Source organism: Zeugodacus cucurbitae, chromosome 5 (assembly GCF_028554725.1).
Source record: "Zeugodacus cucurbitae isolate PBARC_wt_2022May chromosome 5, idZeuCucr1.2, whole genome shotgun sequence".
NCBI lineage: Eukaryota > Metazoa > Arthropoda > Insecta > Diptera > Tephritidae > Zeugodacus > Zeugodacus cucurbitae.
Genome location: NC_071670.1, coordinates 19,053,502 through 19,075,205, shown reverse-complemented (window position 1 = coordinate 19,075,205; position 21,704 = coordinate 19,053,502). Strand labels below are relative to the sequence as shown.

Genomic DNA, 21,704 nt, shown 5'->3' with positions numbered 1-21,704 from the left:
GTGATAGTGCGTTATAATGCATTACAATCTTTGCTAAAATTTATAAGGCCTATCATTGGCCACAAGACTTCCACACCTACGCGCGGAAGAAGTTATACTTCTTAGTGATATTCCAAGAAATGCTTATCATTTTGTATGAAAGAAAACTAGCGAGAGGGAAAGGATAAAAATATGGTGGAGTGACAAACACTTTCTTAAATTTACATTTTATAAATTTATTATGCACATTTTCAAGCAAAGCCCAAATCAATTATTATTTCTGGGTTCTGACTGATTGATATCTATAATATTTACAATTAGATTATGATAACTAAAATACGATATGAAATGTCTTACATCTATTTTATCTATATTTCTCGCGAATACCGCATCATTAGTCGTACCACCTTTTGTCGTAAGATCATTTCTTCCATTTCTAATGAAAATTTCTCTCTGAGGAATGCTAGTAATGGTTCAATGGCAATGAGAAATTTACATTGAAATCTCCCGCAATGAGTACCGACATCATTTCTAATATGCCTCAAGACAAAATTAGAAATGAAGTTCATAAACCTCACGCTGTCAGATAAAACGATATATGTACCTCCTCATCGCGGGTGCTAATACTTTCGATTTGCAAAGAAAGTAAATGAAGATTGACTACAGAAATGATCCTGTGATGTATAGTCTTAACTTTTCAACGGCCAACGCAGAGTATTTCAACCAAAAGTCACACAAAATAGTTGAGAATTCGCAGAAATGAAACAGAAATGAAAGAAAAATAATGCGCAAATATACAATCTATCAACCAAAATTTAAACATTGTTTTACAAAAACAAGAATTGCCCAAATAGCATAAGCATGGTAAGTGCTTTAAGTTCTCTGCTTTACTCTCATTCACTCTCTCGCGTTAATTGTTCATTATCGCAACCTTTTCCGAAGTCGTATAAGAAGTATAACTTCAATATAACTTCAATAAAATAAATTATAAGGAATATTTTTGTCAAAGTTTTAAAGATTACAAATCATACTAATGAAAAATATTGTTTTGTGAGCATAGAGTATTATTATGATTGACTTTAAAAGCAATGTATATAAGAGTCTACGAAGAAGATCACTTAAGGGAAATATTTTAACATTTTTAATACAGATATGTCAAAAGAGTGCTGTTTGATAATTTAGACATATTTTAATGAAATGCCGATCATCTGTGCTCAATATAAAATCCAAATCTACAGAGAGCTTTTTTTAAGGAGTTAGGCTAGTCAAGTATTTACAGAAAATATTTCCTTTGGCTTAAAATACATGGCAACATTTTTATAAACATCAACATTTTTGAATCTACTTGTCTCAAACATGACTTTATTTCTCTGATGGGCACTAAGTTCTTTTTAGTACGTAAAGCGGTGCTAAATGTATTGTCGAAAATTATTTATCAAACCGACCTCGTAGATATCTATGTATCTAGCCTAAACGTGAGCCAATACAACAAACTTGTCTCATTTTGGTGATTTGTAACGGTTCATTGCATTACAAAATAATATATATTTGCACACATAAAAAATAAATACAAATTAATAAATCAGTAACACGTTGGACTTGTGAACGTCAGTCAGGACCAAGCGCCTGCAGACAACCGATAACATTTTTTATCACACATTTATTAGGTGGAAAGCCAGTAAATAAATGCTCGCATGCAAGATTGTTGCAAAGTAGGCGTCTGCGTTGAATTTTGGAGGTTGTATTGAATGTTTTGCTATACATATTTATATATGTTTGCAACAGGTGTAAAAATCCATTATTAACACCGATATCATTTGTAGTCCTGGACGCTGTAACAAACTCGCTTCACAGTGATTTATTGAACTGCGTGAACAACTTGATGTAATTTGTTACGCAAAATTCATTATTAACATACGAGTATAACACTAATTGGTGTGGTATGTACAATCCTATTAATAGTCGAAATTGGAGTGTTTGCCATATAAATGTCAAAGTATTAGGTTTGCGCGAATTTTAAGTGTTTTGACTCGCGCTTGACCAATACTGAATGCCGGTAAATGTATATGTTTATAGAAAAAAACATATATATATATTTGAATCGAAATAAAAATTATCGAGTTCAATCTTAATTGAAATACATTGTAATATCCATTAATTAATGAAAGTGAGGCGTCGAAAGCCAAAACTATCAATTAAGCCACTTAATTATCTAAAAAAAATTAAATTGGATTTTGTTTAGATTTACAACTTTTCTGTAAGACAGGGATAGAAAGCATTACTCAAACATAACGACCAAAGAAGTGGTGAATCGAACACGATTTATTTTTCATATTCCATTCGAGTTGTTCGGATAAGGCTCAGCAGGTTACGAATTTTCCAGTAATTACACACGGTCTAATGTAAAAATCGTATAGGGATTGCAGTCTATTCAATACCCGCTTTTCAATTATTTCAGAAAGATACATATTTTTATCAACACTAGGAGTAGTAACCTTTCCTAAGGTCATAGAAAATTATGGATTTCATATAAAAAATAAAAACAAATTACTTTCATTAAAAGTCAATGCGTTTGTGGTTTGAAGAAGTAAATGATATTTACTTAAAATGCTCGAATCAAATAATTTGATCGTCCACAAAGTCACGTAGTCCCTTCTCGGCTGATGCGCACAATTCACTTCGAGCAGAAGCAATGAAGAAATTAGTAGCGCTTGCCACTTCGGTCGTCACTTGACACAGCGCAATTGAGCAATTTGTAAAATTTTCGAGTAAACTAAAAGCAATTTCAAATGGAATTAATGGAAAAATCATAAGCAATATAGGTACGATAAAGTATGATAAAGTGGACGAGTGAAAGAAATGAAAATAATAAAAATTGAGCAATTTATTTACACTACTACACTGCGTCTTCTTCGGCTTCTGCTGTTTCTTCACACGCAGCGCTCTATGTGTGTTTATTTAGCCCACTCTTTGCTGGTGTTGTTTGACTCAGTTGCGAAGCTGGGCCGGTGGATTAGCCAACGAAAGTGAAATAATATTTGTTAACCGCAGAAGCACGCATTTGCAGTTGCATACAGGGTGACTCTATTGAGGGTCATATGCAACTAATATGTCAAATTTCAACTTTTTTTCGTTAGTAAAAAAATAGCACGATATAATAATAGTTATTGTTTTTGCTTCCACATGTATACTTTTTCGTAGGAGAGTGCAAAAAAATATGCCAGTGAGGATTAGAAAGATAATTATTATCTTCCATTATACTATTAAGTAATTTTGACGGAGAAGTTTTATACAATAAAAATAAAGAAATCAATTCGATAAATTTCATGAATAAAATTAAACACATATTCCTAGTACATACATATACTTATATATAAATTTTTGTATTGGATTTTGTTTTATAAAAATATTTGTATTTATAAAAAAAAAATACAAAAATATATATTTTTTTACTTTTTTCCTAATAGAATACCCTTTATGTAAAAGTGTACATGTAAATATGTGCTGAAACCATTAGTGAACGTGATTGAAATGAAATTGAAAGCGCACATATAAACAAAACGCAGGCAGTGGAAGCAAAATTTCTGAGTCATACTTACAAAAGCAAAAAAAAAATAGTTTGAGAATTCAGCTTTTATATGTAAATATGTTATAAGGATAATATGTAGTCATCAATCTTAGTTTAAAAACTACATGTCTGATCGAAATTTTAGAAAAAAGAATCGATCTTGTTTGTGATCGCGTCTAGGACACAGTTGCATTTGCTCAATATAAAATAGATGACCTTAAATGATAGCTGGAATATCCGAAATCAAATTCATTAAATCCTTATCAATGGAATTTTCTAGAATAATGTGTAGATCCAACAAAATCTATTTCATATCGCGTTCGTTTTCTCGTTTTCTCGTATTCTGATATCGTATAATATCCACTCAAAGTGGCAAAATTAGATATCCTCTTTCCTTCATTCCTCCATTTGTTATGATCTTGTATTAGCCTTTTGATTTGACTCCAATTTTTTTGGATATTAAATATTTCGATTTCCAAATATCTTCTCCAGTTTAGAAGCGGTACGACTTTTTCTTCGGTTACCTGGCAAATTCCATTCGCTTATGGCTTCTTAATTCTTTTGGGAGATTATTCCTGATTATCAACAAGAGATTTATAACTCTTTTTTTTTTGTGGTCGCAATGTCAAAGTTGTTCTTAACTCTGGCGATGAGAGTTACCTGTTGATGCTGATGTAAAGGATCCTAGCATCTTCGAAAAAAAAACTTGGGTTAACCACTTGGCTGTTAAAAGTCGGCTCTGTCCTCGTTTAGAAGCCTTAGAGACTCAGAACACCTAATTGCTATTGTCTCAAGATAAATTAGCAGTACTGTCTCAGTACTTGAGTTCATAAAAGGCAGCACTCGATATTATTAGCCAAAGCGACCGTTTCATACGCGCCGTCACGGTCAGCTTCTGAGATGAGATATAGACTTGATCGTGATGGTCATGAGAGATAAGAAGCCGGTAACTTGAAAATGGATATGAATATAGTAATGACAGCGGATTTGCTGGCTCATTACAGATATTTGATATTCCAATACGACCAATAAAAATGGTCAAATTCTTAGTAAAATCAAACTCAAAACACACATAACAGCACTTTTTCAAATGAATTTATATTAACAATTGATTATATATTTAATTGATAATTCAGGTGTTGATCCGCGTACATGAGCATTTAGACGCTTATTAAACATAGCTAAGTGACCATTTAAAAATTGCCGAAACCAAAAACGATTTTCATTCAATTGTCAGTAAATGCGCTCGGCATTTGTAACCCACAAAATTTTTCACTTGCTCTTGTCCACAGTTCCGCATATTGCATTGCCCTTAACAATACTCCAGCAAAAAGCTATTCCAGCTATGCGACATTGTAATATGGATTTCGTTTTTTACACTTTAAACTTGATTTGGTAGCCGAAAACGAAAAATAAAAATTCAAAACGAGAATTCCGTTTTGGCCTTTCCATTTTGGCCACAAAAGCTGCAACGCAGAAACCGGAATACCAATACACAGTTGTTGTACTTGGCAGACGTGAGCCCATACCGGCCAGCTCATTATTGCCAATGTAAAGCAGCGCAAGAGCCAAAGCAAAACATAAACACGAACGGAAAGTGAGAGTGAGAGCGGCCAAAGTGATGTTGGTGAGTAAAGGAGAAAAGCTTTCGCCAGCGCTGCGTGCTGGACGAGTCGATGATGGCCGTAACGATGGCTCTGCAATGCTTAGGAAATGCAGGCAATGAAGAGTGTTTTGAAATTACCGATCATTGGCCAAATTGCAGCCGAGGAGTGAACACGCGCGGGCGGCGCTACAAGCAGACAGTGAAGTGTGTCGTGTGCGAAATAAATATAAGCAACAACTAAAATAAAAACAAGAAATATATATAGACATTATGTGTGTTAAAAACAGCGTAAGACGTTAATTGAAGATAAACGTAAGTGTAAAGTGGAAAATCAAATTGTTGAGTGATGCATTGCATACCAAAAACAAACCGCAACAACTACAGCAAAGTATAGTACTCTCAAAGTACAGTAAAAAGTAAAGTAAAGTAAGAGAAAACAAGCTAACGGAAAATTTTTAACTTTTGGAAACACCAATCAAAAACAAATTTCGTAAATTTAACACAAAATCATTTCGGGAAGTAATGTTCCTTCCTTTTGAAACACTTTAATTTTGCTGAAACTAGCGTGTTTTCGCGAAATTACATAAAATTTAAATACAAAAAGCTCACGGTGTTCCGTCGCATGCGTGACGCGTGCGTGACCAAATCGTGGTAGGCCCAGCAAACACACCCAAAATAGAAATTGTCAACTATTAAACGGACGCAGTTTAACGGCGAGTTGCCAAAATACGGAAGGGAAAACCGTTTAATGGTGCGACAAAGCAGCTGTTGATGTTGAAATATAAGTTGGAATTTGAAACGTGTATTCAAATAGAAATATTTGGTGGAGAGACACATGCTATGGATAGAGGTCGTGCGGCTCAACATTTTTAGCTTGTGTAGATGTTCGCTTGAATTAAGAAGGTAAGTTGGTGATCTTAAAAGATGGCTAAGCAAATTATCCTCATATAATAAAATACTAAGTGTCTGGCCGATTCTGAATTTTTGGTCGATGCTGATGCCGATTCTTCAATTCATTCATGAACAAATCTATTTAGTCAAATAGAATCATAAATTAAGAAAGCTGCGAGTTACTATATGTACGAGTAAGAGTATATGAACATTTGTTTGAATTTAATTAATAAATAAGCGTTGCCTTTTACATCCAGAAGCTGTAAGTTTTCACAAACCTTCACAAGCCTTTGCAACATTTCTAACCCGTTGCCATCTCTAACCGGACTTATGATCACGCACAAACCCAACACACCTGTGGGTCGAAATTTTCAAAAGAAATTAGTGCTGGTTCAAGCATGTTCTGAGACGAGATCCAGATACCAGCCGAAGAAATGACAGACTCATTCAAAAATGTAGAAAAAATTTGGATATCAAAATATCTGAGATCCAAATAATTAAACCCAGATCAGTAAGATTTTGCTGTGTTTGGCAGAAAGTAAATTTCTTTGATCTGCTCCATCATACGCCAACTATTAATTCTGCAATGCAAACAATAAGTCTATTTGGGATGTTTTTTGTTTCCATTTATAGTTTGCCACAAAATGAATTTGCCTACCTATGTCAGTCTATAGCGAATGTTGTTGGTTGAAAAAATTACGTCAAGAGAAGCCTTTAAAAATCGTCAAATCGACTGTATACATATTTTATCGATGCTGAATTTTTTGGCCGATACTGGCCGATGCCGATCGATAGATATGTTTTCAAGTAGGTTAAAATGTTAAAACAAAGTTCAATCCATATTAGATTAACAGACCAACATTCCAAGAAAAGTTTAAAGCCTTATTATTAAGTAAAAACAGGTAATATTTTTCTCAAATCCCAAACCTTGTCTCTCAACTAGAGACTCATAGAATTCTCAAAAACATAGGCGTTTAATAACAGTTTTAATACTTAATCATAATACTTAAGAAAACTTGAGCCGAAATGATTCCAAATATGTTATATGGAAACCTAGCCCATTCAATATAGCTGGGAAACTATATATGAAGCTACAAATCCGTGTAAGTTAAGATCAACAGACGAAATGTGAGTTGTCTAAATAGATTTAAGCTTTTTGCGAGCTTTAAGCTGAAAATAATCCTTCTGGTCCAAAGTAAACCGCAAGACGTCAAGGGAATTCTTTGCCCTTAGCAAGATCAATCTTTCACTGAGTTCTAATTGGCCATTGTCCAATCGGGATTCACGCGATCAAACAAAAAATGTTACCGGATTTTACTTAGCTGCGGGTATTGTCTCATTTTTTCCCACAAGATCTGCAGCACTTAGTAACTTATTAGCATACAACGAAAATACAAAAACAAAACGAAATAAAAGGTAATAAATACAAATATACAATGGCGCATTGTTTCTTCCGCTTTGTTTTTTGTCTTCAGAGACACAAGTTCAATGCGCTTACGTAACGTTACACCCGTATCTGTTTTAGTATTACAGCATGTGAATTCAATTGTGTGGCGGCTAAAAGCCCAAAACTATCATTGCAACGCTGCAATCGCCTCTCCCAGCTGCGCACAAAATCAACAAAACTTCATGCATAATATATACGAGTATATATATATTTTGGATATGCATGATATGTCTGAACCACAAATGCAGAGGAAGTGCAATTGCATATCCAAGCAATGTGGAAATTTGCGCGAAATTGCTATTAAAAACAATAAAAACACACACATACAAAGTTTCAGAGAAGCGACGCGCATGCGCAGCTGCACAAAAGCGTTTAAGCACAATGCGATTGCGTTTAATGATATAATTTGACGTAACTAAACCGCTAATTTAAATGCAAATAAATCATTGCTTATTTTCCATTTGTGTATTTAACGCAACTCTGGCAACCACGAGGCGTGCACTCGTTTACGCACTGTTTTGACAGCGCTTGCTGGCACGAGTGAATCGTTGCATTAGCCGTTGCTTTGTATGCAAAATGCAGCTAACGGGAAGTAAGTGCAGGCAATTTAGTCATAAGTGACGCTCGTGATTTGGGTGGGAGAAAGCGTGCCAAATTACCAATTGATATCGCTATATTTCTTTATGTTGCAAAACTGATTCATATTAGTGTCATATACTAAAAGAAATGATAAACCCCAAAATTAATTGCTATTCTAGCGCTGCAACTGACAAACCCTCAAAATATTTGCTGAATTATTCACCACACACCGCATTTGTCTCGCTTTCTAAGGTGTTTATATTGCCTATCATGTTTACCTACTTTTCATTCACCTCGCACCTTATTTGCGTGGCAAAGTGTAAAATGCGCACTTTCATAAAAACAACAATAATTTCTGCAATAAAACAATGTTTATGACCACGCAAACGTTTAATTATAATGGCCAAGGCATAACCGCCCAAGAGGTCGCTTCAAACTGCGTACCGGACACACAAACACAACTGAAAAGACAGCTCATCTCCGTTAAATACTTCATTATCTTCATAAAAATATTTAAAAAAAATTGAAGTGTCTATTATTTTTATGACATCAATATTTGTCTGGGTAAATTTGGATATTGCATAATGCAATAGCAACAACAATATATGTTAAATACAATAATAGTGTCAAGTGTTGTGCAGTTTTGAATTTGGAAAAAAAAAATAGTATCAGATTTAGAGTTGCCATATTTTAAGATTGACTTCATTGAAATTAATAGTGATTTTATACTTTGTATGATTTTTCGCTTGTCACAAATCGAATTCATTGAAAGATCAATATTATGGCATAACCTAACCTAAAAAAGATAAATAACAAATATAATATGTTTTTTACGTTAGGTTAAGCTATAAGGATGGTCTCTCAAAGTAGTGAGAGGCTTAATTGGAAGAAAATAAGACAGGAAAAGAAAGATGTATGTAAAACATTATGAGAACCCATATAAAACCAACAACTAAAATCACTGGTAAACTCGGAATGTCACAGTAAAAATTTGCCCAGATTTTTTTCATACCAAAGAATACAGAAGTATCCGACAGATGGTTTATCGCACATAAACCATAAACATAAGACCTATATAAAGACCTACTTACATCTTCATTCAAAAATTCTGATTTTAAGAAAAGACTAAAGGCAATAGAGCGTTCCTGGCAATGAAAGCATTCTATTAAAAACGTAAGATATATCAATGTTTGAACTTGGAAGCATAAAAATGGACGAAAAGGTTTGTCTAAATTCGTGAATAAATTATTCTTATCTTATATCCGAGTCGGGTAAATTTATTATGCCAAGAGATTTCCATCAAAGCATCGTCACCTAAAAGATAAGGAAACACGACACATGGCCGATAAGTACAGTATCCGGTAAAACATTTGCAACTGAAATATTATAATGACATTACTGTTACGCTGGAGATCTATTATTTTACTTTAATTTCCAAAACAAACCAATTTTAATAAAATTTCATAGCTTATTATATTATGTATAACCTCTATCTTCAATAAGACAAAACAATTGTAACTCAAATAAAAATGTAAATTATCTTTAATAAATTGTGGTAAACCCATTACTCTCAATATTTGTTTTAATTCGCCAATGCATTAAATCTATAAGCTTATCGGATATGGTTTGGGCTACATGCCTTAAGTTCTCTTTGTAAAAGTTTATCTAAATTTACCAGATTCCTGTGATCAATTTTCTTTCTTATACAATGTTTATGGGGTTAAGGTCTGGGAAATGTGTGGCCACTCCATTTCATACCTTCTCTGAAACCATGACTATATCGCATGCTTTCGGCTTTTTGGCCTTTCTGATTATAAACCATAATTAATAATAAAACCATAATTCGAATTTGAAAGAGTTTGAGTTTGTTTCGTGGTCATCGATTGAAGCACCCGAGATCACTTCCTACTTAAATAAATGTGAACTCATCACTGAAAATCATATAATTATATAACCGAAAAAAGTAAAATAAGATCCCAACAAACATTTCAAAATATGTAACTTAAATGCTGTAAATTTCAAACCAATAAAAAAGCAATTGAAACTGGCGAAGTTTTGGAGAAAGATGATGTTGTGATATTTTTCATGACAGTAATTAAATAAGTAAGCTTGAAATGACAAATGATTAACAGATTTATTTTTGAGTAAATATCTTGGATAAATCCAAGTCTTTTATTATACGTTTTATTTTGTTCATGTTTTAAATTTCCGAAGACTAAATAGATTTACATTTGTTTGGATTAAGTAAACTAACAACACGACGAGTTCACCAACTTGCCTCAATTAAGAACTGGAAATTCTCTAGAGACTTTACTGAGTCGTTAAAGCTTTAGATTTAGATTTAGATATTATATCCAATACCCGTGATTTGACAACAAATTTATATATATTTCCTTGAACATTACATTAACATTTTTAATTTTAGATTATCTCGAATATATATGTATATAATCTCATGAGTGCATAAAAATATAGTGCGACAAAAATTGCATCAAAGAAAAATTAAATAAAATTGTACTGATAATGCAGACAAAATGAATTAAATTTATTTTTTATTTGTTCAAAGTCCATGAGATGACTGCCGTGGGAATAAGATGAATGTGGGTATTGTACATAAAAACAATTGTTGTTGTATGAAAATGCACTAAAAATTATGCAGACATAAAACTGATGGCAATGCACATACGATAAACCGTTAAAGTTCATTTTATGTTGACGAGTCGCCATAAAAACAGTTGGAGAGCAGTTGGATATGAATCGTCAAAATGTTCATAGCATTCAGTATGTACATATGTATGGATGTCACACTGCAGAGAGACAAAGTTTGATTGTCATTTGATTTTATTATATTTTTACTGTGTTCGGCATGGACGAGGTTAATAAACTGCTGTCAGTTTGACAGTTTGTTATGCAAATTAAATTTAATAAATGAATTAATAGATGCAAGAATATCAAAAAAATGCAATAATAAAAAATTGATTGACTAGACCACTTTACATGCCCAACGAACCCGATTAGTCTAACACCTTTCTACCTATGGTACAATCACGTCAAAAAAGCTCGTTTGTTGAGTATCCAACGGGAGACTTCGATGGCAATTAATTCAAACCTTTCACTCTAATAGCGTTTTTAGACAGCCAAATTAATAGAGCAATTAAAATTTTTATTGAGAAACCCTTTTTTGCCTTTCAAACCTAAGACTGACATGTAGTACATACATGTGCTACAGAAACCGTATGTAGATCACCAGTGTTCTGAATTTTGTTCGAAAGTAAATGGTGTTCCGTACAACAATACGATACTAGAAACCATTGAAATTATTTGGTGTTGTGAAATATACTACAAAGTATTACATTGAACAAACCGAAAGCTTTAAACTCCTCTATCACAATCATATGTTTTCTGACATTTTGGCGTCTAGAAAACAAATTAAATTCAAAATAAACTGAAATAAAAAACAAAATTTTACAAAATTGTGAGAATAATATGTTGAAAACAAATAATTATAATAGAAATAATATTGGCATTAATATTTTAAGATTGCTTGCAGTTCTAACTATGTCGGGATCCACTTTCCTGCCTTTTATTCATAACTATATTTTGCTTGAATTTATTTGTATCAGCTGATGAATGTAAACATAGTACATTACTACATGTGTACCACTATGCTGGTACATTGTTTCTTGAGCTTTTATTGTAGTACACATTGTAACACGGAAACCAAATGTCTGTCTTTGGCATTATACCGCCGGCTACTCGATAACCAATCAGCTGTTATACATTTTTGTTTTTGCTTTTCATAAGAAGTTGGTAAGTTTCATCAGCTGATTAATATATTTAGCAGCGACATCTAGCCTAGCTTTTTTATCAAAAAATTCAGCCAATCGCAGACAAAGAAGTGATCTGCTCACCGAAGTGTTCTCTCAATATCAAACGATTCGATGTGCGGGAAGTGGCGCCGTCTTGTTGAAACCAAATGTCGCCGAGATCAATTTCAGGCATTAAATAGTCGGTTATCAAGGCGCAATAATGGTCGCTATTGACGGTTACGTTCTCACCGGCATATTCTATAGAAAATAAATCCATACCATGACTTCCTAACTTCAATGCTTGTCTCGAAGTCTAATTATTTATTGTAAATTTCGCAAACTTTGAACACCTGCTCGACAGCGGAGGTGCTGCAATTTAACAGTCTGAAAATCAAACATCTAAATAAATACACCAAAAAAGTAACCTTAAAGAGCTGTATTAAAAATGAAAGTTTAGCAGCGAGTGTTGAGTGGGAAAAAACCACGATTTCGTTTGATATTCGCAGTAGTTTAAGAAAAAATAAAAAAGAGTATATTTTATTGCCAAAATAATAATCTAGCTCAACCAAAGTAATTAATTCGGTGCAAATACTCGTACATGTGAGTGTAGCTTAGCGCAGACCGCAACATGGCTAAAAGTCAAGAGTGGGCAGCCAAAGTTGCGGCAATAATGTACATATGTACATATGTATGTATATACACACAGGCGCAATAATTGCAAGCAAATATGGTATGTGGCAGCAATTATCAAATACATACACTCCGAGCGCCGATATGGTGGCCGCGCATGCGTCGCGTCGCCGTCGTCTTGGCGCTAAATGAATGCGCCTGCCACACGCGGCGGTCGAACAAAGCAACAAATCAAAAAAAAGCAAAAAAACAAACCTGTCAAACATATTGACAGTTGCAATTGTTGAAACCAGCGCTGCTGCTACTGATGGTTGGCCTGCGGCTCTATCGTGTGAAGACATCGATTCTTCGACGCGCGTCGCTTTGCGTGTCGGCCTCCGCGGCGGCGCAATCGTTGGGTCATTTGTTAGCCGCATTGTCTGTTGCTTGGCTGGCTTGGCTAAATACCCGCTTACCAGCTGTTGTAGCTACTGCAGCGGCAATCGTCGGTGTTAGAGCCACTCAGTTTCAATTGAGACGTTTTGGCGTGCAGGTCGTATACGTAACCCGAAGCCGTTTGGCGCTTACAAGCAAGCTACAACTTCCAACACTAATTGCACACACAAGTTTTTCGAAAATATTTCGGTAATAAAAAAATATTAATAACAAGCATTAAAAATAATTCAATTAATTATAAAATTTATAACATTTTGATAAAAATCAAGTGCAAATCGCTTATAATTTTGAACTGTGCGTTGAATTAATTCAAATAAAAATAAATTCACTCGAAGTTTAAGTGATTTTGTGATATGTGTAGTGAAATGGTTTCGTTTTTGTGGCAATAAATGTGAATAGTGTGCGCAATTAGAGACGCTGATTTCGTCGGTGCAATTAAGCTGCAGGTTTTAAATAAAAATTTACTGAAAGCATTAATGGCAGCCGTGAAATATTGAACGCATTTTGTTTATCAATTTGAGTTTAGTGAATTTTATGGTGTTTTCGGACTACTTAAGTGACCGTGAAGAAAATTAATTAAATGTATAAACAAAAAACCATAAGCTGACATTTAGCTTTTAAAATTGTGGACTATTATCTTGTATGTTTTAAAGAGAAATATCTTTAATAATTAATGGAAAAAAATAATAAAAAACAGTATTGTAATAAAAATTGGTTAATTGACTTAATTAAATCTACAACATTTAGTGTCTTAATTTTATGGATGGTATAGGAAAAAAATAATATAAAAAAATAAGTGCTAAATAAATTTATTTAAAAAATTTTGTTCATTCATCGATATTATTTTTAAATTTAAAATGAAGAAATTGTTTTGTGAAACAGATTAAGGGACATTATTATCAAAAAAGCAACAACACATTTTAAAAAATGTGAACTTTCGAAATTTTTAATAAAATAATATCTTAGTGTCGAATAAAGATCGAAAAAAACGGTTAGGGTTGCCAGATGAATTTTGAGCTTGTATTCCTCAACTGATTTTATGTTAAAATAATATTTTACATTTATGTGCAGTAATACAATGTACAATGTATGTTTTGACTTTAAAACATTTAATATATATTTTTTTAATTTTTTATATTTTTTCATAAAAAAATTCAAAAACCTTATTCTATTGTAAATAATTTTTATTTGCATCATATCGAAACCAGTAAGTAAACCAGTAGTAAATTGATAAATCTAGTTCATAAACGAAGGAAAATAAAAAAATTAACTTAAATATTAAAATTTCTGTTTTTTGACAAAAAAATCACTTTCATTCGCTCGAAAAATAGTTGTAATAAAAATAAAAATTCTTCAACTAGATAATGTTATTCCACAATGTGTACAATTAGAACAAAATAACTTTCATAACTTATCGAGATTTCGTATCCACCGACATAAAAAAATGAGTTTTGAGATAAACGCATTTAAAATTTTACACTCGAACTGGCGTGGCCTGATGGGCGGAACTTCCAAAGGTTATATCAGTCGATTAGATATTTCTGTAAAATATTTTAAAAATTTCCAAAATTACCCCTTTGGGTTAGGTTAGTCTGGTAGGACAGAAAGCCACACATAAACCAGTTTTGGTCCTTTGCGATACCAGATAGCCCTAACCCCTTTATTTCGATACTAATTTTGTAAAGACTATTGCTAATTAAAAATTTTAGTCTCTATATACATTATTGCTCTGTTTTATAACAACTCTGTAAAACTCAGAAATGGTGTATCAGTATAAAAACAACTCAAAATAATGATTGACTAGAAAGTATTTTGATATAAGCCACAATGATTGTCTTCGTTTCGCCCCTCTCTAAGGTATATTCAATTTATACCAGTTGCTTGTTCGATTCATGGCTAGCTAAAGGTTGCTTTCTCGTGTGTGGTAAATGAAAGAGTATAACAAGCATTTCCTACTGTTAATTGAGTCATAAACAAGAGTATATTACTCACTTGTACCGCACTGAAATTGGTAGAATAGACTCCCGACGATTAAGTAGATTATATTTTAATTTGCTATTGGGTAACTGAGACTAAGGAACGTAATCAATGTCTATAGTGAGCAGAGAATTGGTGAAACTCTTATTCTTACTGATTAAAATTTTAAAATATGCAAATCGAACTACTTCACTAATAATTTAGGGTAAAAAGAAAGCACATAAAATTACTTATATATTATTAAAATATTGATGAAACAACAAAATATATTCCAAGTAGTTATTGAATGTTGCTACAATAGTAATTTCTGCCTCAGATAGATTTATACATTCCATATTTGCATCTGTATTCAATTCTCAACAGGCTTACGTAAGCTTATTTTAGAAATGCAGTGCCAAACAGTTCAAAATCCAAATAAATGCTATTGCAAAATGGTCAGAAAATACGGGAATGTACATTTGCAAACTCACCTTTTACGGCACACTAAATAAAGCTGCTCAATAGACGAATACTACACGCGCATCTGAATAGTCCGCCTCACAACCAACGACTACTCCACTTAAGCGCTAGCAATTCGCTATGCTATAATACAATGCTATACAAAACTCATTGACGTTGTTTCATTTTGGGGCAAGTGACTTAGTTTGCCTAAAAGAGAGTAGCAAGCCATTTACGGATGCGATTGCGTCAAGAAATGTCGTTCGCATGCTTCACCATACAAAGACATTTTCAAAGCGATTTTGTAACTCGCTGCAGCACAGCTGTCTTGCTGTCTTGTAGATCGATAGATAGTAAGAGTTATCAGCAAATAAAAATATATTTGCTTTACAACACCGGCAATAAATAGTGGAAAAATGCAAAGGAAACGTAAAAGAAAGGCGAACATGCGCCATGTAAAATCGTTTAGTTGGAAATGTTGGTGGTGTTGCAACGAGATGTTGACAGCGCCGCGCCGCTTCCGCATATGACGGCGCATTGCACACATGCACATGCATCTATGCGGACCACTTGGAGACATGGCTGCAGGAAATTCGAAATGCAGCAGTCAACGAGCTGGCCAAACGAATGGACGCGTTGTGGCATTGAACTTGAAAAACGTGATCCTACAGAAAAAAAATTCGCAATAAAATAGAAAACACTTGACAAACATAAAAATAACGGTACACATGCAGCATGCTGAAATGCCTGATGGATTTTGCAAAGAGTTAAAATAAATATTTAGTAGTGGCGAGTAAATAAAATTTCTTTCCTCAGGAGTAAAACAAAAAAAAAGTGTTTAAAAGCAAAAATATATATGTACATTTACATATGTGTGGTCATGTCTGCTTCTCAATGAAATTGTGCTCTGCGGCTACTGCCTGAAAGAAGCAAAAAATAAAATAAAGCGCGCTAAATGAGACCACTCTTACAGCGCGCTTCGCTTGTGTATGAAGCGCCACTTTGAAACAAGTTCGTTGCTTAAGTCTTTTGTGCGCCATCCGTTGCGCGACGTTGGCCCATGAGGTGCGCAAGCGTTCAAATGAGGCAATCGATAACGCCGCTGTTAGCACCGTTAGTGCGGCTATTGCAGCAAGCAAACACAAAGAAATTATTGTTGTTATTATTATTGTTTTTTTTTTGTTTTTTTTCCTATTTTTTTCCTTTTTTGCTTTAACTGCTTGCTGATTGTTTGCCTGAAAGGGCATGATGATGAACAAAATTAACATAAGCTTGTTGAAATGACGCTGTTGGTTGTTACATTTCATTCACATCTCAGCTTGACTGCTGCTGCTGCGCACTGTTGACAAATAGCCGCCAACATCAACGCAACATATCGACACCCCATTGTGCGAGCGCGCGCATTTCACACACACACACACATAGGTGGTAAAAGAAAGCGAAAATCTACCTTGTTTGGCCCATTTCTGGTTTATGCATTTCTATTGAGGAAATGTGTGTGTGTGTCTTCAATTAATTTGCGCGCGCTCCCTATTGCATAAGAGGCCTAGTTTGCAGCGCGTTCGCGCACTTTAATGAAATTCAAATTGATTTTACTCATGCGATTTTGTTGTGGTGGCGTTGCGCAAAAACCCAACAAAACAAAACAAAAAATAACGCTTCAGGAGTTTCTCGAACATCTTGGCGTGCACCTGCTGTATTTGTTATTTGAATATTCATCAAATGGCGCGGGAAGTCGGCACTTTTGTCTTTGTTTCAACGCTGGCCCGGGTTGATTTTGTTGGCTTGCTGCACGCGATTAAAATAAGATTGGCATTTAACAACAATTCGAATCAGATATGTAAATAGAGAATTCGCGGAAATACGTGAAAAAACAACTTAAGTGGAATTGCTGCAAATATTTGCAGAAAAACAGCAGTGATTGATCTCTTAAAATATTTTCTTAAATTTACAGTTACATTTTGACTATTATTTAGTGTTGTAATTTTATTGTACAAAATATTATTATAATTTTAATTTATTTATATTAATAAATGATTTATACTGTACCCCTCAACTTCCTCAAATAGCGATTTTCCAATATTAATATTTCGATTACTCGGTAGGGAGCGCGCTTGTTCAATGATATCGATATCAGTTCTCCAGCAGCTAATCTAATCTTATCCGTATTTGAGAACTAGACCAGACCACAGCCGCTGTGTATTTTTAAAAATTCCATTTTTAATAAATATTTTTATAAATATCTAAAACATAATAAAATTTTACTTTCATTGCAGCTCCCAATATTCCACCTAAACAAAATATGGGACAGGAGATATCTCAGCATAAAAAATGCAGCATTATTAATCGACACAAAACACACCAACAACAGGCACCGCAATCCAAACAACTACACCCGCAACGAGACGCAACGAAAAACCTAAAACCTTCATCCGATTTCACAACATCCAACGGCAAATACACCAGACACTCACAGGAATTCCAAAGCGTCTATCCACCGTCTTCCAACATCTCGACTACCTCTTCCAGCTCCACCGATGACGAGCACTATCGGCTGCGCCAGAAGTACAATTTGAATAAGCAAACTTATGAGAAATTCCGTGCGTCAAAGAAACTCAGTCTCATCAGCAATACCACCGATCAGAGCACCAGCACGAGTAATTCCGCTTCGACTAATAGCAGCTCGTCTACTTATCAAAATTCAAAAACCACTGAGCCGACGTATAATAATATCATACGAAAACACACGCAATACAAACGCAAGAATTCTTCGAGCACCGATAGCGGCATCTATTACGCCTCCTGTCGTTGCACCTCTTCTTTCCTGTCTTCATCAGCTACATCCTCGTCTTCGCTTTGCTCGACAAGCGTTTGTGCCTGCTCTACTTCGGTAACATCGTCCTCCAATCAGTCGCGCAGCTCACTCGATCAAAAGAAAAACTACCTCTGTCGTCATTTGTATATAAAATCGTATCTGGACATTTTAGAGGAAGACGAGAAGGCGCGTGCACACTTCAAATCGGCTAAACCGGGCGGTATACGCAATTACAAACCGAAGATTTTGGGTGAAACCCCACTGTCGACCAGCGCACCACAGAGCAACGGGTTTAGTATCAGCAGCAACAACTTAAAGCTGCGTGAAAAGTGTAAGGAGGATCCGTGGATTTGACAATTACTGAAAAATGGCGTTTGGCACAATGACATCTTTGCTTGGCATGATTCCCCTGTTAGCGATCGGCATGAACTACTATCGCTATCAAAGCATCGATCCGGAGAACAAAGTGCAGGAGCCGCAAATGGTGAGTACGCGCACTTTCAGTATAACAAGAAACTAAGTCTATAGCTCCACATTTTACTCTTTCTTTCATTCACTTTCACTAGACTCGTCGCCAATATGACTTCATTGTTGTTGGCGGCGGTTCGGCTGGCGCAGTTATAGCCAATCGCCTATCGGAAGTACGTAACTGGACGGTTCTATTGCTAGAAGCTGGCGGTGATGAGACGGAGATATCGGATGTACCCGCGCTTGCCGGCTACCTGCAGCTCACCGATTTGGACTGGAAGTATACGACAACACCTTCACCAACGCGTCAATACTGTCAAGCGATGAAAGGCGACCGCTGCTTTTGGCCGCGTGGCAAGGTGCTCGGTGGCTCAAGTGTGCTCAATGCTATGGTTTATGTGCGTGGTTCGAAGAATGACTACAATCACTGGGAGTCTCTCGGCAATCCCGGTTGGGGTTATGAAGATGTGCTTAAATACTTTCTGAAATCGGAAGATGTGCGTAATCCCTACCTGGCAAAGACAGCCTATCATGAGACTGGCGGATATCTGACTGTACAGGAGTCACCTTGGCGTACACCACTTTCCATCGCTTTTTTGCAAGCCGGCATGGAGATGGGTTACGAGGTGCGTGATATCAATGGCGAACAGCAAACCGGTTTCATGCTCACACAGAGCACCATACGGAGGGGATCGCGCTGCAGCACCGGCAAGGCATTTATCAGACCAGTGCGTTTGCGTAAGAACCTCGATGTGCTGCTGCACGCACACGCTACCAAAGTGCTCATCGATAAAAACAAGCGCGCCATTGGCGTGGAGTTCTTAAAGAACGGCCAAAAGAATGTGGTTTTTGTGCGGCGTGAGGTGATATTATCTGCAGGCGCTTTGAACTCACCACAACTGCTGATGTTATCAGGCATCGGTCCAGCCGATCATCTGCAGGAACATGGCATCAATGTAATATCCGATTTGCCCGTCGGTGACAACTTGCAAGATCATGTCGGTTTGGGTGGACTGACCTTTGTGGTGGATGCACCGCTTACAGTCACACGTTCACGCTTCCAAACTATACCGGTCGCGATGGAGTATATTTTGCGTGAGCGCGGACCCATGACATTCTCCGGTGTGGAAGGTGTCGCTTTTCTAAATTCAAAATATCAAGATCCAGCCGTCGACTGGCCGGATATCCAATTCCACTTTCTACCCAGCTCCATCAACTCGGACGCTGGCGAACAGATACGTAAAATTCTAAATCTACGTGATGGTTTCTACAACACTGTCTACAAACCGCTGCACAACTCTGAGACCTGGTCTATCTTGCCATTGCTGCTACGTCCCAAGAGCACCGGCTGGGTGCGGCTCAATTCACGTAACCCTCTGCAACAGCCCAAACTGATACCCAACTACTTTGCACATCAGGAAGACATCGACGTGCTTGTGGAGGGCATTAAATTGGCCATAAATGTCTCGAACACACAAGCCTTTCAGCGTTTCGGTTCGCGTCCGCACAACATACCGCTGCCGGGCTGTCGTCACTACGAATTCATGTCCGACGCCTATTGGGGTTGTGCCATCAAACAGTTCACCTTCACCATATACCATCCGGCGGGTACGTGCAAAATGGGTCCCAGCTGGGATGTCACCGCCGTAGTGGATCCACGCTTGCGTGTTTATGGCGTGTCCGGTATACGTGTGGCGGACGCAAGCATCATGCCAACCATCATGAACGGTAATCCCAACGCACCGGTCATTATGATTGGCGAAAAGGCGTCTGACCTCATAAAGGAGGATTGGGGTGCGCGGCCGATACGACAGTATGGCTAAGCCGCTCGGCGCTGTGTATGTAGCTGTCATGCGTGTTTCTTACAAATTAACACTTTCGTTGTTCCATTTAGTGTTTCGTTAATGCTTTCGCAATATACATATAGTATATGACTAGTCAATTTATCTTCCATTTTTAGGTTTTACTTTACCATTCGTTCGCTTTGTGAGAAAAAATTATTATTTTTTTATTTTTGAAAATTGCGAAATCGTTTTTAAGCTGCCTACATCAGTAAAATATTTGTGTATTGTTTACTTTATGGCAGCCATCATTCATTCATTTATGTTTGTTTATAATCATTGATATGCTCATTGTAAATTCATCGCTGCCTACTTAGCTTCGTTCATATTTTTAAGACTTACGCGCGTAAGATACAAAAGTCGACTCTTTTGTAATTTAATTGTATATTTATTTATTCATTTAGTTTACAAATAAAAGTACAGTTGTAAGATAAACTTGAGTTTTTTTGCTTTTATTTGGAGAACAAATACATTAAAGAGGGAGAGACAAATATTTTTCCAGCCATAGATTAAATAAATATATATGGTATGTATATATAGCAAATATATTTAGTTAATTCAAATTAAGTTTTAAGTGAAGTATTACGGATATTAAAGATCGCATAAGTATTATAGAAGTGTAAACTTTTAAAATAATGATGATTGAGATAAAATTTGACCACATTGTGCGCTACATGGTAGTTCGGATGCCTCACAAAAATTTAAATGCGGTTTTCTCAAAACTAAATTTTCAAAGGCGGTTGTCAAGATTTCTCGAGACCTATTCTACTGCTATTGATGAAATTTTAGATAAGTGATGAGATAACAACAGAATGGAACGATGCCATAACGACTAAAGAGGTCTGTAGAGAAACCCCCAATGGAGGAGTGCTATCTTCGCTCCTATGGACACTGGTAGTGAATAATTTGTTAAGGAATCTAGACGGTAAAGCCCCAAGATAGTACCACATGCGGACGACATTGTAATAACGGGAATGTGTCTAAACTATTAGCAACATTATGACCATATTTCTCAATACTGTCCACAGGTGGGCAAAGCAAGCGGGTCTGGTTGAATGCGGAAAAAACCGATCTACTTCTCTATACAAGAAAATACAAAATCGCGGAGTATGCGTCGGGATATAATGCCCGGAGTTAGATGAAAGACACCGTTTCAAACTACCGAAACACTACACTACCAGTATATTTCAAGGTGTTTGGTGGGGAAAACCGCAGGGCCGG

The 21,704-nt window shown here is 35.7% G+C and overlaps 2 protein-coding genes and 1 pseudogene across 3 annotated transcripts in view; 1 reads left to right on the top strand and 2 right to left on the bottom strand.

Moving 5' to 3' along the window:
• The window catches only part of Flo-2 (flotillin-2), a 248,883-nt gene that overhangs the window by 127,113 nt on the left and 100,066 nt on the right, over positions 1-21,704 (bottom strand). The gene's annotated exons all lie outside the window — the stretch shown is intronic.
• LOC114804346 (small nucleolar RNA U3) lies at positions 486-670 on the bottom strand (annotated as a pseudogene).
• Positions 18,391-20,918, top strand: Gld_13 (glucose dehydrogenase [FAD, quinone]). The gene is made up of 2 exons (XM_029042220.2): positions 18,391-18,658; positions 18,741-20,918. The coding sequence occupies exons 1-2, from the start codon at positions 18,542-18,544 to the stop codon at positions 20,463-20,465; spliced, it is 1,842 nt and encodes a 613-aa protein (XP_028898053.1). The 5' UTR covers positions 18,391-18,541; the 3' UTR covers positions 20,466-20,918.

What these genes read in the sequence shown, in the direction of transcription:
- Gld_13 (XM_029042220.2), top strand. Translation starts at nt 18,542, where the DNA reads ATGGCGTTTGGCACAATGACATCTTTGCTTGGCATGATTCCCCTGTTA. An exon ending in AAGTGCAGGAGCCGCAAATG is followed by an intron (nt 18,659 to 18,740) that starts GTGAGTACGCGC and finishes CACTTTCACTAG; the next exon opens with ACTCGTCGCCAATATGACTT.